The 15,428-nt window shown below is 47.1% G+C and overlaps 1 protein-coding gene across 1 annotated transcript in view; it reads right to left on the bottom strand.

Moving 5' to 3' along the window:
- Positions 1 to 15,428, bottom strand: part of LOC115476902 (ly6/PLAUR domain-containing protein 3-like) — a 105,559-nt gene that overhangs the window by 50,447 nt on the left and 39,684 nt on the right. The window contains exons 2-3 of the mRNA XM_030213476.1: positions 4,517 to 4,541; positions 4,401 to 4,422 (exon numbers count right to left, since the gene is read on the bottom strand). Of these exons, the coding sequence (XP_030069336.1) occupies positions 4,401 to 4,422 (22 nt within the window). The 5' untranslated portion in view covers positions 4,517 to 4,541. The remainder of the gene's footprint in view (positions 1 to 4,400; positions 4,423 to 4,516; positions 4,542 to 15,428) is intronic.

Below are 15,428 nucleotides of genomic sequence, written 5' to 3'. Positions count from 1 at the left end.
CACTATCCCTGCCTCCCAACCACCAGCCCCGCCTCCCCCCACCGGCTCTGCCACCCGATCATGACTAAGCTCCTGAGGATCCATTCCTTCTGCACAGGATTCCTTTATGCTTATCCCACACATTATAATAATGCCAGAGGTCCCAACCCCAGGTCCTATCAAAATGATAACAGAAATGGGTTCCCCATGTCACGAGGTAGGCAAAAACAGAGATTCCCTCCACGAGGTCCACCAAATCGCCACATGCGACCCTATGTAGACACCAATCAATCTAGCCCTAATCGCCGCACAAATGTTGAGTGCTGGCGCTGCCATTGGCTAGGACATTTTATTGCCGAATGCCGCCAGGACCCACAGTCCTTTGATAGACATGCCCTGCGTAATAATCCCCCTGTCCAGCAATCGTTCCCCTTGTGGAACCCTGACCAACGCCGTTCTCAGTGACTAGGCGTGGTCCATAGCAAAGCAGGTTATGAGGACCCTATGATCACCCTGCTCGTCTGTAATGTACCTGTTTGTTTTCTCATTGACACAGGCGCTTCCCGCACTGTGCTGGCTCATTTTCTTCAGAAGCTGAAAAAGCACCTTAAACTGTCCCATAATCTTACCACCACGGGTTTCAATGGGGTCCCCACATACACTCCCATTCTTGAACCTTGGCCTATACAGTTTGCAGATCAACTTTTATCTGTGACACTGTTATATGCTCCTGTTTGCCCTGATAATTTGCTAGACAGAGACCTGTTAACTCTTTTCAAGTTTCAAATCAATTTTGATCTGCCTGGTGTTGCAGATAATAAGTCCCTTTTAATGGCAGTGACATCCTATGTTGAACAGCAGATCACTGATGCCCTTAACAGGTTACCTGCTTATCTGTGGGCACCCCCTTCCTCACCCTACGGAGAAGTGGTAAATCGATCACACTGTATTGAACTTTTACCGCAAAATTTCTCAGTACCCTCTGAAACCTGAAGTTATTGCCGGTGCCCAAGAGCAGATTACTTCCCTGTTACAACAAGGAATAATTGAGAAATGTCACTCACCGTATAACACCCATTGTTCCCAGTTAAGAAAAAAGAGCCAGGCCAAGAGTGTATTGTCTAAGATTGCGCGTGCTAAATGATGTGGTCACCCCTATTTTCCCCAATGTGGAAAATCCGACTACTCTCCTAAACAGTATTACCCTTCAAAAATACCATTCAACTATTGATTTGTCTAATGCCTTTTTTTCTATTAAATGACCCTCAGAGTCACCCTCTAATGGCTTTTCAGTTTGATAACACCACCTACTAGTGGACACGCCTTCAAAAGGGCTTTATTGACAGTACTACAATTTTCTTTCAGAGGCTTGCAGGACACATTCGTGAATTTAAGGATTACTGTTGTGTTTTGCCACCCCACACTTCCATCATTCAATATGTTGATGACATGCTGATTACATGCCCAGACTTTGATACCTGTTTGAGGATTACTTGTGACTTCCTAGCCTTTTTGGCTACGAAGGGTTACAAAGTGAACCGCAAGAAGTTGCAGGTTGCACGATCTCAGGTTACTTTCCTTGGCCATCAGATAGGCTCCCAGGAACGTAGCCTTGGAACCGAGACTTTGCAACATGTGTCTGCCTTGCGCATGCCTGATACAGTCTCCGATCTCAGAGCTGTGCTAGGTATGTTAAATTTTTGCAGATTATGGATTCCAAACTATTCCATGCGCACTCAGCCCTTTTACCACATGTTAGCAGGGAAACAAAAACTTAAAAATGAACCTATTCATTTCACCACTGAGGAAACTGAAAACCTTATGTCCCTTGTTAAAGACGTTATACTCAGTTCTCTGTTGGCTACTATTGATGTTTCACAGGATGTTCATTTATGGATTGTCCATTCTGAAGACACTTGGTCTGCTTTAATAACCTAGGCAGACGAGGACATAGCTTGAGGGTATTTATCAGGTTCTTTTACCCCTGTTGAAAGAGCTTTTGCCCTCTGTGAGAAGGGATTGGTCGCAGTGGCAACAGCAATAATGAAGCTGTATAGTTATGTCCCGCATCTACCTGTGGTTCTCCATACTTCTCATGATGTTAAGTATCTTTTAGACAAACAGATCAGTCACATGACTGTCTCTCGCTTGCAGAAATATCAAGTGCTTTTACTTAGTATGGTACATTCTATACACCCACTGACTATGACAGACATTCAACGTCTTGATCCCCTGTTTACCATTACACTCACTGGCCACAGTGCCCTTTTTCCCCACCAGTGCACCTCACACTTGCCCCCCCTGCCTGATTCCCTTACGAATCATTATGAGATATTACAGGATGGACAAGTGTGGTTCACTGATGGTTCATATCAGCATGAAAAGGCCGGATTCACAGCCGTACACTTCACACCTGATGAGGACATTCTTGACTCTATCCAATTTATACTCCCTGACAATTACACTGCCCAAACGGCTGACCTGGCGGCCGTCCTGTACGTTTTGTTGTTTAAAGCTTTGGACACTGATCTCTCCATAGTAACAGACTCTGACTATGTCTTTTCATCTCTACACTCCCATGCCCGTAAGTGGAACAAGAGGGGTATGGTTTCCTCTACTGGTCAGCCTTTAAGCCACTTACCACTTTGGACATCCCTGTTTGAGGCCCTACAACATCGTCATCAAAAGGGCCTTCGCACGGCCATTACTTGGATTAGGGCCCACCAAGAGACCACCTTTTCCTTTGCAATCAATGGCAACAATTTAGCTGATGGCCTGGCACATGAGGTGATGTCACGCCATGACCTCACCCTGCCAGTGTACGTCCCTGATGCATTAACCCCACCCCCTACTCCGCCTCCCACTCCACACCTTGACACACCTCCTCCAACCCCCCCTCCCACTTCCCCTTCCACCCCCTTCCTCTCCCCCCTTCTACCACCCTCCTCTCCCCTTTCCAGCCCCCCTTCCTATCCCCCTTCTAGCCCCCCTTCCTCTCCCTCTTCCACCCCCCCCCCCCCTCCTCTCCCCTTCCAGCCTCCTTTCCTCCTTCTCTTGGGGGCCCGGCAAGAAGGGAATGTAGAAATATGCTGTCACTTGTTCTCAGTGAAATACAGGCCAAGGGCTCAGGCTAAGAGCTAGGCCTCTAAAAACAAAAGATAATTTCTGACACAGATACATTTCACTGCAGCAAAAGCTGAAGTAAGTTCTCAGAGGGCTGACAGGGGGGATGGAATCTGCTCTATAAACAATAGCGAGACTGGCGTTAGCCAGAAAGTCACAAGCAAGGATGTTTTGGCTAGTGGAAGATAGGAGTGGGTCAGGTGCAAGTAGTGGGGGAGCTGAAGAGGGCAAAATTACATGTGAAGTCATCAATTCACAGATGTTGCCATGAACATCTTTTGTTGATACTTAGAGTTTGGAAACAAATTAACTCATCGTTATCAACTGATAATGGCCAAAGAGTTCTGTTGAGAAAGTTAGGGTCCATTGGATTGAATGGTACCACAAAGGTATAAAAAAGTAGTCTGCTAGAGTATCGAAGCAGAAGGCAGAAGAGAGAAGACAGACTGCACCTACTGTGTGTTGCGAAACGCTGTACCACCATGTTCCAGATATGAATGTCTAATTGCCTGTACTGCCTTTGGTGAGATGCTATTAAAAGTATATACTTGTATCCCAGTGTGTCCTTCTAATTGTTGAGGGCGTTTATACTTGGCCGGTATAAAACAGGCCGAGACTATGCAAGATGAAAGTAATTAACTATCTTTAAATCAGTAGAACCCTTATAGCCTCACCTGCCCAAACTATTAATATCACGGCTTCATAGCTTTTTATAGCCTCTAATTTATTCATTACGAATGCTGGCTACTCCCACGACCAAATACCTTGGATTGTTTCGTTTTTGAGATGGGCGTCTTCAGTTTCCATTATGGCTGAAAACCGGGGACGACCATCTCTAAGGTCAACCTAAATGTTGAGATTTGGGCGTCCCCAACCGTATTATCGAAACGAAAGATGGATGCCCATCTTGTTTCGATAATAGCGGTTTCCCCGCCCCTTCACCGGGACGTCCTTAGAGATGGGTGCCCTGTCCGATTATGCCCCTCCATGTCTGTAATGTTTAGCGCGCGCCTTAGTAAAAGACCCCCTTTGTTGCTGGGAGCACAAGAGTGTGCCTCAGGATTCAGCTGTAGAAAGGGGTTGCCTGCAAGGGAAACACAGCACATTTAGTATAACACATTTGTCCCCCCTGTTTACTAAGATGCACTAGCGGCTGCCATGCTCTAATGATGGCACAGTCCATTCACTTTTGAGTGGGCTGTGTCGGCATTGCCGCACGGCAACCACTAGCGTGGTTTAGTATACAGTGGGGTTGGTTTTTGGGTTAATAAGGAGTTGAAGCTCACAGAGAAACTCACCTGAGAAACTACAGGGATCCATCTGTAAAAGAAAGCAGAGACACAGAGTAAAGAAACTGGTTCTGTGTACGTTGTAGAACCTGAAAATATTTATTGCACATCTGAATTGAACTTACCCAGTGAAACTTGCTGGGAGGAGACCTGTAATGTAAAAGATTAGTTGAATATAAATAGCACTTTACTTGTTACAGCTGTGACTTTTTAATACAATTTTAAATGCTGTTTTGCTTTTTAATTTCTGTGTACTTTACATATTAACCTTCAAAAATTGGTTTTAAAAGATTCCTTTGTGCAATAAAAGATTTGTTATCATGTAAAAGCTTGCAGATTCCCTTGATTGCCTAACACTTTTATGATGGCCTCACTCTATTTACAGCGCTGGTTTATTGTAGCTGCTGTGGTGCGAAGGATGGAAGTGTCCTTTATTTCAGGGAAAACCATCTCACCCCTCAGCCCTGTGATCAATAGTTGACTTTGCTATTGCAAAGAAATAAAGCAACGCTGAAACCTAGGGGGCGCTACACAAGCTCTCTCCTCACTTTTCCAAATCATTTAGTGCCCCTTTTACTAAGCTGCATAGGCGCCTATGTGCGCCCAATGTGCGCCAAATTGGAGTTACTGCCCGGTTAATATGTGGCCTTTGCGGTAATTTCAATTTTGGCGTGTGTCTGCTACACGTGTCTGAAAAATATTTTTTATTTTCTGGCGTGCGTACGCGCAGGTCATTACCACCAAATTCTTTACTGCTAGGTCTGTGGCTGGCGGTAAAGTCTCAGACCCAAAATGGACGGACAACAATTTTGATTTTGCTGCAAATCCATTTTTGGCAAAAATTTTAAAAAGGCCTTTTTTTACATGTGCGCTGAAAAATGATTCTGCATGCACCCAAAACCCGCGCCTACACTACCACAGACCATTTTTCAGTGCGCCTTTGTAAATGGACCCCTTATTGTCTTTCATCCTTCCCATCTAAGGTCCTATTCTTCCATCCCAGCTCCTTCTCTCTTACCCCAGTGTTCCCCCAATCCTCAATGTTCTTCTTTTCATCTCTTGCCTATTTACTAGTTTTCCACCTCCCACTCTCACTACCTCACCAGCCCTTCCATTCATCCCATTTTTTACTCCTTCATCAGCCCCTTTCCAGAATCCTTCTTGTACTCCCATCTCTCATTCCCCTTTTATGGCACCCACTCACTTGTTGAATCCCTGCCATTCCCCTCCCACCAATCTCTAGGACTCTTTTCTCTTAAGTCCCCATTCAATCCCTACTCTTCCTCGACCCAATCCCTAGGTCTTCATGCAACCACCCTACCAATCCCTAATATTCCTCTCTCCCCAAGGACCCCAACCAATCCTGGTGCCTTCTCTCTTCACTAATTCCTAAGTCTCCTTCCATTACCTTCCACCTAGGTTCGCAACTGTTTTTCCTGCCTGCCTCATGGACCGTTCATTTCTCTGCCCCCTCTTTGGCAGGTTGGAGACCATTGTTCTGACCATTGGTGGCTTTCTTCAGCTCTACTGCTCTTCCTGCCACCAGTGTTGCTCCTGTCCTTGTGGCTCAAGTAAGTACAGAATGGAGGGGGCACGAGGAGTAAGTTTGAAGTGCTGAACTGTTCTGTTGGATTGGGGTGATGGGTGCAACTAGGGTTACCATATGGCTCCAGAAAAAGGAGGACAGATTGAGCCAGTCTGGGTTTTACTTCCATTGCTTTCAATGGAAGCAAAACCCAGACTGGATCAATGTGTCTTCCTTTTTCTGGAGCCATATGGTAACCCTAGATGCCACTCAATTCTTAGCCCCAGAAGCTACAGTGACAGTTCTGCCTCACTTAAGACCTTTATGGCTGTATTGGGATGGAAGTGAGGCAAGAGGCTGTAACCACTAGCTCTTCCTTAAGTCTGCACAGACCCTATTGGGAGGGAGGGTGCAGGACACCTGGAGATTTGGTTGATGCTCCTTTTTTCCTTTTGGACTCTCAGGAGAAAGGAGTGAAAAGGTTGAGGGAGCATTGGTGGCAGCAAGGAGCTCTTTGTTTCTTTGATCCTGCATAACTCCTATCAGGAATAAGGGGGTGGAGTGGGCCTCTGCTTCAAAACTGGCAGTTACAGACATACTAAGGGTGGGTCATATTTGTTGGATCAAAAATTGAGATTGAAGGCTGAAGAGTGAATTATTTTCAGATGGTATGTCCAGGGCAAAATTTTAGAAAAATTGAAGTGATGTACTTCTTTGCAAATGAAAAAAAAAGTAGCATAAAATTATATTTGCATTTTTTAGAACCTCTGAAAGAATACAGACAAAGTGGAGGCAATATGGGTAAATTCTCTGGGCTGAAATTTTCCCTTTACTCAGTAGCTAAAAGTTTGCACAAAGGTTTCACAGCACAGAGAAAATGGATAGGGCACAGGGAGGCAAAATAAACAGGATGGTGTGCTCAGATTTCTTTTTACTGACTTCTCACTTGACTCTTCTTAATCTTACCTCTCATGAAAGCAGTGATCAAGATCACAGCACTGGCAGTGAGGCTCTAATGAGTAAGAGAAGAGGGTCAGAGAGAGAGAGAGAGAGAGAGAGCCTTCAAATGAGTGGGATACACTCCTCATGAGTGAGAGAAGTGGCTCAGAGAGTGTGAGTGTGAAAGAGCCTTCAAGTGGATAGACAAACTCCTGAGTGAGAGAAGGGGCTCAGAGTGTGTGAACCTTCAATTGGATATGACAAACTCCTAATATGTGAAAGAAGGGGCTCAGGGAGTGTGAGAGTGCCTTCAAATGAGTGTGACACATTCCTAATGAGTGAGAAAACGGGACTCAAAAGAGTGTGAAAGTGAGAGAGCCTTCAAATGAGGCTCTCTCACTCGCACACAATCTGAAGATCTTTCCTCACTATGAGTGAGGGAAGGTGTTCAGAATGTGTGAGAGTAAGAGAGCCTTTAAGTGTGTGTGACACATGCCTAATGAGTGAGACTTGACATCTCAGTAGTTGGTAATTCTAGATCACATGGGCAGGAAGAGAGAGCATAAATTGAGGTCAAAATCTAATTCTTAGGTCCCAGCAATGGAGGCTCAGTGTGTGTTTGTGGGGGGGGGGGGGGGGGGGGTCTGGAGTTGGGGAATAGGATAGTTCTTCACCTTCCTTTTATGTCTGAGATATATGTCAGGTGTGACCCAGTCATTAAATTCCCCTTTAAAAATATAATGTGTGGAACTCAGAGGCTCAGCAGCCTTTGCTGGTAAAGGGTCATGGATTTGACATGCCACCTTTTTCTGGTACAATCAAAGCATACATATATTATATGCAGGTATTTTCTTTGTCCTGCTGAAGATAACTCAAGCTAAGCTTTAGTAAAAGACGTCCTAAGTTTTTTGTGCCTGGGGCAATGGAGGGTTTAGTGACTTGCCCAGGGCCACAAACAGCTGCAGTGGGAATCAAACCTGGTTCCCCAGGTTCTCAGCCCACTGAACTGTAGGGCTTGTGTGGGAAATGTCATGAGGATGTAATATTGGATACAAAACCCTTTTTAAAGACTGAATCTAGTACTAAAGTTTTAGGAGTATTGTTAGATTCTAACCTAACCTATAAAAATCAGATCAGGGATCGGTGCTGGGACCTCTGCTTTTTAACATATTCATAAATGACCTAGAAATGGGGGTAATTAGTGAGGTAATCATATTTGCCAATGACACAAAGTTATTCAAAGTAGTCAAATCGCAGGAAGATTGTGAAAAACTACAAGAGGACCTTACAAGACTGGGAGACTGGGCATCTAAATGGCAGATGGTGTTTAATGTGAACAAGTGCAAAGTGATGCACGTGGTAAAGAGGAACCCTTTAAAAATATAATGTGTGGATCTCAGAGGCTCAGCAGCCTTTGCTGGTAAAGGGTCATGGATTTGATATATCACCTTTCTCTGCTGAGCCTCTGAGATCCACACATTATATTTTTTAAAGGGTTCCTCTTTCCTACGTCGTGCAAGGTTCAACGTTGGGAGTCACGGACCGAGAAAGGAATCTAGGTGTCATCATAGATGATACGTTGAAAACTTCTGCTTAATGTGCTGCTGCGGCTAGGAAAGCAAATAGAATGTTGGGTATCATTAGGAAAGGGATTGAAAACAAAAGTAAGGATATTATTCTGCCATTATATCACTCCATGGTGTTCAATTCTGGTCGCCGCACCTCTAAAAGATGTGGAGGGGCATGATCGAACGGAAACGCCTATCTCCATGGGCGTTTATCTCCGAGAACGGGTCCGTGAAGGGGCGGGCCGAACCGTATTTTCGAAAGAACGGACGTTTTTGAGCTGGGCGTTTTTTTTTTTTAGCGATAATGGAAATTAAAAACGCCCAGCTCAAAAACGTCCTAATCCGAGCCATTTGGTCGTGGGAGGGGCCCCAATTCGTAGTACACTTGCCCCCATGACATGCCAGGACACCAACTGGGCACCCTAGAGGTCAGTGCGGTGGACTTCAGACAATGCTCCCACATGCATAGCTGCCTTACCACAGGTGCTGAGCCCCCAACCCCCTCCCCCAAAACCCACTACCCACAAATGTACAACACTACTATAGCTCTTAGGGGTGAAGGGGGCACCTACATGTGGGTACAGTGGGTTTTGGAGGCCTCCCATTTACCAGCACATGTTTTACAGGTAGGGGGGGATGGGCCTGGGTCCACCTGGCTGAAGTGCACTGCGGTACCCACTAAAAGTTCTCCAGGGACCTGCATACATGCAGGCCTCTAGGACTTGTTGTTGCTGTATAACATTGGCACAGCAGTTGACACCTGAAGACTAATCTCTCCGAAAATGTCCTTTATTGGAATAACCGCGTTTACTCACAGTTAACTGCAGAGGTTGTGCCCCACTGGCAACGAGTCTCCCTGGTACTGAGATTAGCAGTAAGTCAGAGCTGGCAGAATGCTGTACAATGCCCTCTTTCAGCCACATTCAAGGTAAGAACTAAGTTCTGTAACGTGGCTAACACAGGAAAGGGAACTAAAACTGGCTTACAAAAATGGCCACTACCGCATGGACTACAACAGGAAACACAACAGGGCAAACTCTGACCCAGTAGGCAGGGGGAAAAGCACCACGGGAGAAGAGCCTACCAACTACCAACATTGTGAGACTTTAACACAAGCTAATGAAATCACGGAGCCCAATACCCTACACCCACCACAATGCAATGCTGATGTGACCCTGTACTGCACCCGAGAGCCACATCTGACCCAGGGAAAGGCTGTGAGAGGATCGAACACATTCTGCTGTCATGGAGGTGGGTACGGCATTTGAGGCTGGCATAGAGGCTGGAAAAAAAGTTTTTAAAGTGGGTTTTTTTTTGTGGGAGGGGGTTCGTGACCACTGGGGGAGTCCGGGGAGGTGATCCCTGATTCCCTCCCGTGGTCATCTGGTCAGTTGGGGCACTTTTTTGGGACCTGTTCGTGAAAAAAAAAGGTCCAAAAAAGTGACCCAAAATCACGGTAAAAATGCCTTTTTTTTCGATTATCAGCTAAAGACGTCCATCTCTCCTCGGCCGATAACCACGCCCCAGTTCCGCCTTCACCACGCCTCCGACACCCCCCCATCAACTTTACCCGTTTCTGCGACGGATTGCAGTTGGAAATGCCCAAAATGGGCTTCCGATTATACCGATTTGGGCGCCCAAGGGAGAAAGACGCCCATCTCCCGATTTGGGTCGCAATATAGGCGTTTTTTTCTTTCCATTATAAGCTGGATAGTGGAATTGGAAAAGGTGCAGAGGACGACAAAGATATTACAGGGGATGGGACGAGCCTGGAGAAAAGGCGGCTCAGGGGAGATATAGAATTCGCTGCCGGAAAAGGTGGTTAAGGCGGTTAACTTAGCGGACTTCAAAAACGGGTTGGATAGCTTCCTGGAGGAAAAAGCCATAGAATGTTATTGAATGGACGCGGGAATAATACAGTATTTCTAGGATGGGCTGGACAAATTGCTTGTTCTTTTGGCCACTGTCGGTGACAGGGTGCTGGGCTCGATGGACCCTTGGTCTGTCCCAGCATGGCAATGCTTATGTACTTATGTACTTATGTAGTATGAAAATATTTCTTTCATTTGCATAAATTACGTACCATAAGATCGTCATTGAGTTCATCTAGTTTTAGAACACTTGCTCAGGCGATCATGATCCCTCTCCTTGATTATTGTAATTCACTATACTATAATATCGGTAAACAGCAGCTGAACCTTTTACAACTATTGCAAAATTTGGCAGCTCACTTAATATACGGTTTTGGAAAATATAGTGAAGCTAGCTCTTTATTGCAGGAATTACACTGGTTAACATTAAATTCAAAATCGCATGTTTAGTACACAAAATTGTTTATGGGGAAACCTCGACAATGGTGTGCCACTGTTACCACTTCTGGGTACCAGAGGACAGTTGAGTTCCAAAAACCTTACATTAGATATATCAATAGTAAAGAACTAATGATATATCTTGTAAGGAGGAGGTAGAAGGAAGGCAGAGAAGAGCTGATAGGGACAATAAGCGGGGAAAGGAGAAAAACCCTCAGAGGGGAAAAGGGAGGAGGAGATTGATGAAAAGGGAAGAGAACTACAGAGCCCAGCAACACTTGCAAGGAAGGAGGGAACAAGAGAAACAGTACCACAACTCCCAGCAGGTAGTAGAATCAGGGGGTGATTGGGAGATGGAGGATAATCAGGGGGAGGAGCAGCACCTGGGAGAGAGGGTGGGGGAAGACTCCATGGAGTGGGAGGAGATTGAACTAGGAGAAGAAAGTGAAAGGAAAGAGGTGGGTGAGGAGCAAATGGAGTTCTTTTGCTCAGGACAAAGGGCGGTGGAAAAGGAAGAGACTGCAGAGAGAGAGAAGCGAGAGATTTGAGGCCGCTAAGGGACAATGCCTAGATGCGGTCTGGCTTCATGGACCAGTGGGAATTAATTACCTGAAGGAGGTCAGTCTGAACATTTGTGGGAGGTTGTCAGAGTGTTGGTGTCTGGCAAATGAGGGTGGTGAAAATGCCTCTAACTCCTAGGCAGTAGCAGAGAGGAGCGGAGGAATAGACTGAACCACAGGTTTTCCCAAGTCTTTAGCTAATTCTAAGACTGAACTGTTGTTTGTTTGGTGTGTTTGAAAAGTGAAGCAAAGTGCACGAAGACCAGCAGCGGTGGTACTGTGAACATACTGTTTTTCCCACTGGTACCGTGGTGTAATAAAGTACTCTGCAGGATAAATTTGGTACTGTGAATAATAACTTTTTTGCAAGTGAACAGAAGCAGTGCCTCTTAGGAGGTGGATTAGCCCCAATTGTGTAGGTGAAGACAGACAGCACGGAGAGGTGCAGGTCGAGAGCGGACAGCACGGAGAGGTGCTTGCTGACATTTGGTGGCAGTGGTGGGATATACAGTGAACTTCCACGTGGGTGAGGAGAGGCCTCAAGGGAGCGGAGGGGGTTCCACAAACAGGCCAGTCGAGTTGCCAGAACGAGGTGGTGGTGTCCTGGAGGTTCCAGAAGCCCGTCGAGGGGGCCAACGCTGACAAAGGCGCAAAATCCTTGGCTATCCGGTGAGCATATAGCAGGACCGGGAGGGGATTTTGCTTATGCATGTGTGGTGCCGCAGGGGGGCAAACCTATGAAAGCAGCTGCACTTGGATGTTGTTTTTCTTTGGGTTTGTCCAGGTGAGAAGAAGGCCGGCCACAATGGATCCAAAGGAGATGTTTTCCTTCATGGCCCATCAATTCCAAAAACAACAGGAACTGGCACACAAGCTGATGGAGGACTCCTTGGCTGCCTCGAGGGCTCAGCAACAGCCGCTTCTGGAACTTTGTCATGAGTTGTTGAAAGGAGGAGCACGGGTACAGGCTGGGCCGGCAGTGTCAGAGGGAGCTGCAACTGGAGGAGGACCTTTGCCAGGAGGCATGATGGGAATGAACTGGTTACCCTGGGGTAAGCTGTCTGATAAGGACGACATTGAGGATTACCTGGGGGCATTTGAACGGGTAGCGGTGGCTGCAGCTTGGCCAGGGGAGCAATGGACTATGAGGCTGGCTCCAGTTTTGTCTGGGGAGGCCTTGGCGGCTTTTCGCAGTCTCCCTGCTGCAGAGATTGCAGATTATGCTAAACTGAAACGGGTTATTTTGGACAGGTATGGACTAAGTAAGCAGTCATACCGGCGGAGATTTAGAGAATGGAGGTGGGCAGAGGGGGAGACGCCCAGGGCTTTGGCCCAGAAATTAATGGATTTGGCCACTAAGTGGTTAGAACCAGAGAAAAGCTCAGTGACACAAGTAATGTTAGAGCTGGTGTTGGAGCAGTTTCTGGAGGCCTTACCGGAAGAATTAAAAAGGGATTTGATTAGGCGGGGATGTGGGACCTTGGATGAAGCAGTTAAAAGTATGGAATGCTTTCTAGAGTCGCAGCATGCGGGTGGGAGAGGGGTACTGGCAGCGAAAGAAAGCTCTGTAACAGGGTCTAGGCCTCTGCAGGCAAGGAGTGTACCGGCTAGTAAGGGAGAAAGGAGAGTGGAGGTCTTGGGGTATGCCGGGGATCGGATTTGCTACAGGTGTGGGCGTAAAGGACACTTAAGGAAAGATTGTAGGGCCAAAGAGGGCTTTACTTCTCACTCTTACAAGCAGGTTACACATCCCTTTTCTCAAGTCGTGGAGGTGAGGGGGTTGAAGGTGGAGGCCCTATTAGACTCGGGAGCTGATCAATCTATGCTTTCGAGGAGGTTATGGTCCCGTATAAGTAAGGGAAAGAACGAACAGGGAGGGTCTAGTCCTGGTGAGGTAGCTATTCAATGTATTCATGGGGCTAGTACAAGATACCCTTTACATTGGGTGACCATAAAAGGGCCTATGGGGGCACACCGGATATTAGTAGCGGTGCTTCCTCGGCTGCCTCAGGACCTGATACTGGGGAGGGACTGGGCTCCGTTTTCCCAATATGTAAAGGGGGGAAAAGCCTTTGTAACTACCCGGTCTCAGAGTCAAGCTGAGCAGGAGGGTGGGGAAGTTCTCCTTTTGGATCAGGTTTTCCCCTTTCATCCGGAGATTTTTAGGTACTCCGGGGAAAAGTAGGAAAGGGGGCCGACAAAAAAAAGGAGCTCAATGGAGAAGAAGGCAGGCTATGACAGAGGTCGAGGGGGAAGGAGATTTTCCAAGGGACCCGGGGGAGCTCTTAGAGCAGTTTCCATCTTTCCCGAGGGAGCAGGAATCTGATGGTACCTTGCAATATGCCTGGGGTAGGGCCCGGGAAGGTGAGGGGGGCTCTTTCCCGCACTTTGTGGTGGAGAGGGGGCTGCTATTTAGAGTTAACTCGACAGCAGGGAAGTGGGGTCAGAAACAGTTGGTGATACTAAAGGGGTTTCGTAACCTGATAATGAGATTAGCTCATGATCACCCTCTGGGGGGGCATAAGGCGGCACAGGGTACCCTGGACCAGGTTTTGAGAAGGTTCTATTGGCCAGGGGTTTATAAAGAAGTGGAAGGGTATTGTAATTCCTGTGGCCTCTGTCAGAAGGTAGCTGAGAGGGGGCCAGAGCGGGCGCCTTTATGTCCCTTGCCACGCATTGGGGCCCCGCTAGGCCGTCTGGCTATGAATATTGTAGGACCGCTTCCCAAGTCTCGGAAGGGTTTTGTCTATATTTTGGTGGTGTTAGATATGGCCACCCGTTTCCCGTGGGCTGTGCCCCTGCGTACAGTGTCAGCCAAGGCCGCTGAGCTTATTCATATTTTTTGTACGGTGGGGTTTCCAAGGGAAGTGCTTACGGATAGAGGCACTAATTTTCTCTCTCGTACATTGGCTCAGGTTTGGGAGGCGTTTGGTATTGCACACATCCGTACTGCAGCTTACCATCCTCAGACCAATGGTCTGGTAGAGAGATTTAATAAGACTCTTAAGACTCTCTTGCGAAGAGGGTTGGGGAGCTGTATGGATGAGTGGGATCGCCTCCTGCCGTTTGTCTTATACACATGTAGGGAGAGTGTGCAGGCTTCATTAGGAGTGTCTCCTTTTGAGTTAATGTACGGGAGGGCCCCTCGGAGAATTTTGGATATTCTGAGAGAACAATGGGTGTCGCCGGATAAAGGAGACTGTACGGTGGTCTCTTATCTTTTTGACCTGAAGGGTAGGTTGTGACGGTTGGGGGGCTACGCCCGGGATAGATTGGGTAAGAGTCAAGAATACCAGAAATCATATGATTGGGGAGTGAAAGAGAGAGGGTTTGAAGAAGGGGAGAAGGTCATAATAATGATAGCAGATGCCCCTCATAAATTTGAAAGTAGGTGGAGGGGACCGGTGGTGATTACTAGGAAATTGGGGCCAGTTACGTATGAGGTGATGAATGAGAGGGGGAGAAAGCAAACATATCATGTTAATGTGTTGAAGTTGTGGAGAGAGAGGAAGGTGATGTGGGTAGGGACTAAGGAGTTGGAGGAGGTGGATCTGGGGCCTCAGATCTCGGACATTTTTAAGTCTCTGAAACCTCAGATTGCTGGAGAATTGAAGGAAGGTCAGCAGCAGGAACTTAGGGCACTCCTGGAAGAATTCCAGGATGTCCTTACGCCCTGTCCGGGGGAGACGCATTTGATGGTGCATGAGATTGTTACAGAGCCCCGCCGGGTGGTTAGGCAGAGGCCCTATAGGCTGTCCCCAGTTAAACAACAAGAGGTGGTGAGACAGGTGAAGGAAATGTTGGAGTATGGCATAATTGAGGAGTCATGTAGCCCTTGGTCAAGTCCGGTGGTGCTGGTGCCGAAGAGGGATGATACCTGGCGGTTTTGCATTGATTTCCGCCAGGTTAATGCCCTGTCTTTTCCGGATGTCTATCCTATGCCGCGCATTGAGGAGTTGTTGGATAGGTTGGGTTCGGCACAGTACCTTTCTACGCTGGACTTGACCAAGGGATATTGGCAGATTCCGTTATCTGCGGAGGCTCGGACCAAGACGGCATTTTCTACTCCCCTGGGGCTTTTTCAGTTTAAGAGGATGCCGTTTGGGTTGAATTCTGCAGCAGCGTCCTGCCAGCGT

Source organism: Microcaecilia unicolor, chromosome 8, assembly GCF_901765095.1.
Source record: "Microcaecilia unicolor chromosome 8, aMicUni1.1, whole genome shotgun sequence".
NCBI classification, from domain to species: domain Eukaryota; kingdom Metazoa; phylum Chordata; class Amphibia; order Gymnophiona; family Siphonopidae; genus Microcaecilia; species Microcaecilia unicolor.
The sequence above is the reverse complement of the archived record's forward strand: the minus strand, read 5'-3'. Positions and strand labels throughout refer to the sequence as shown.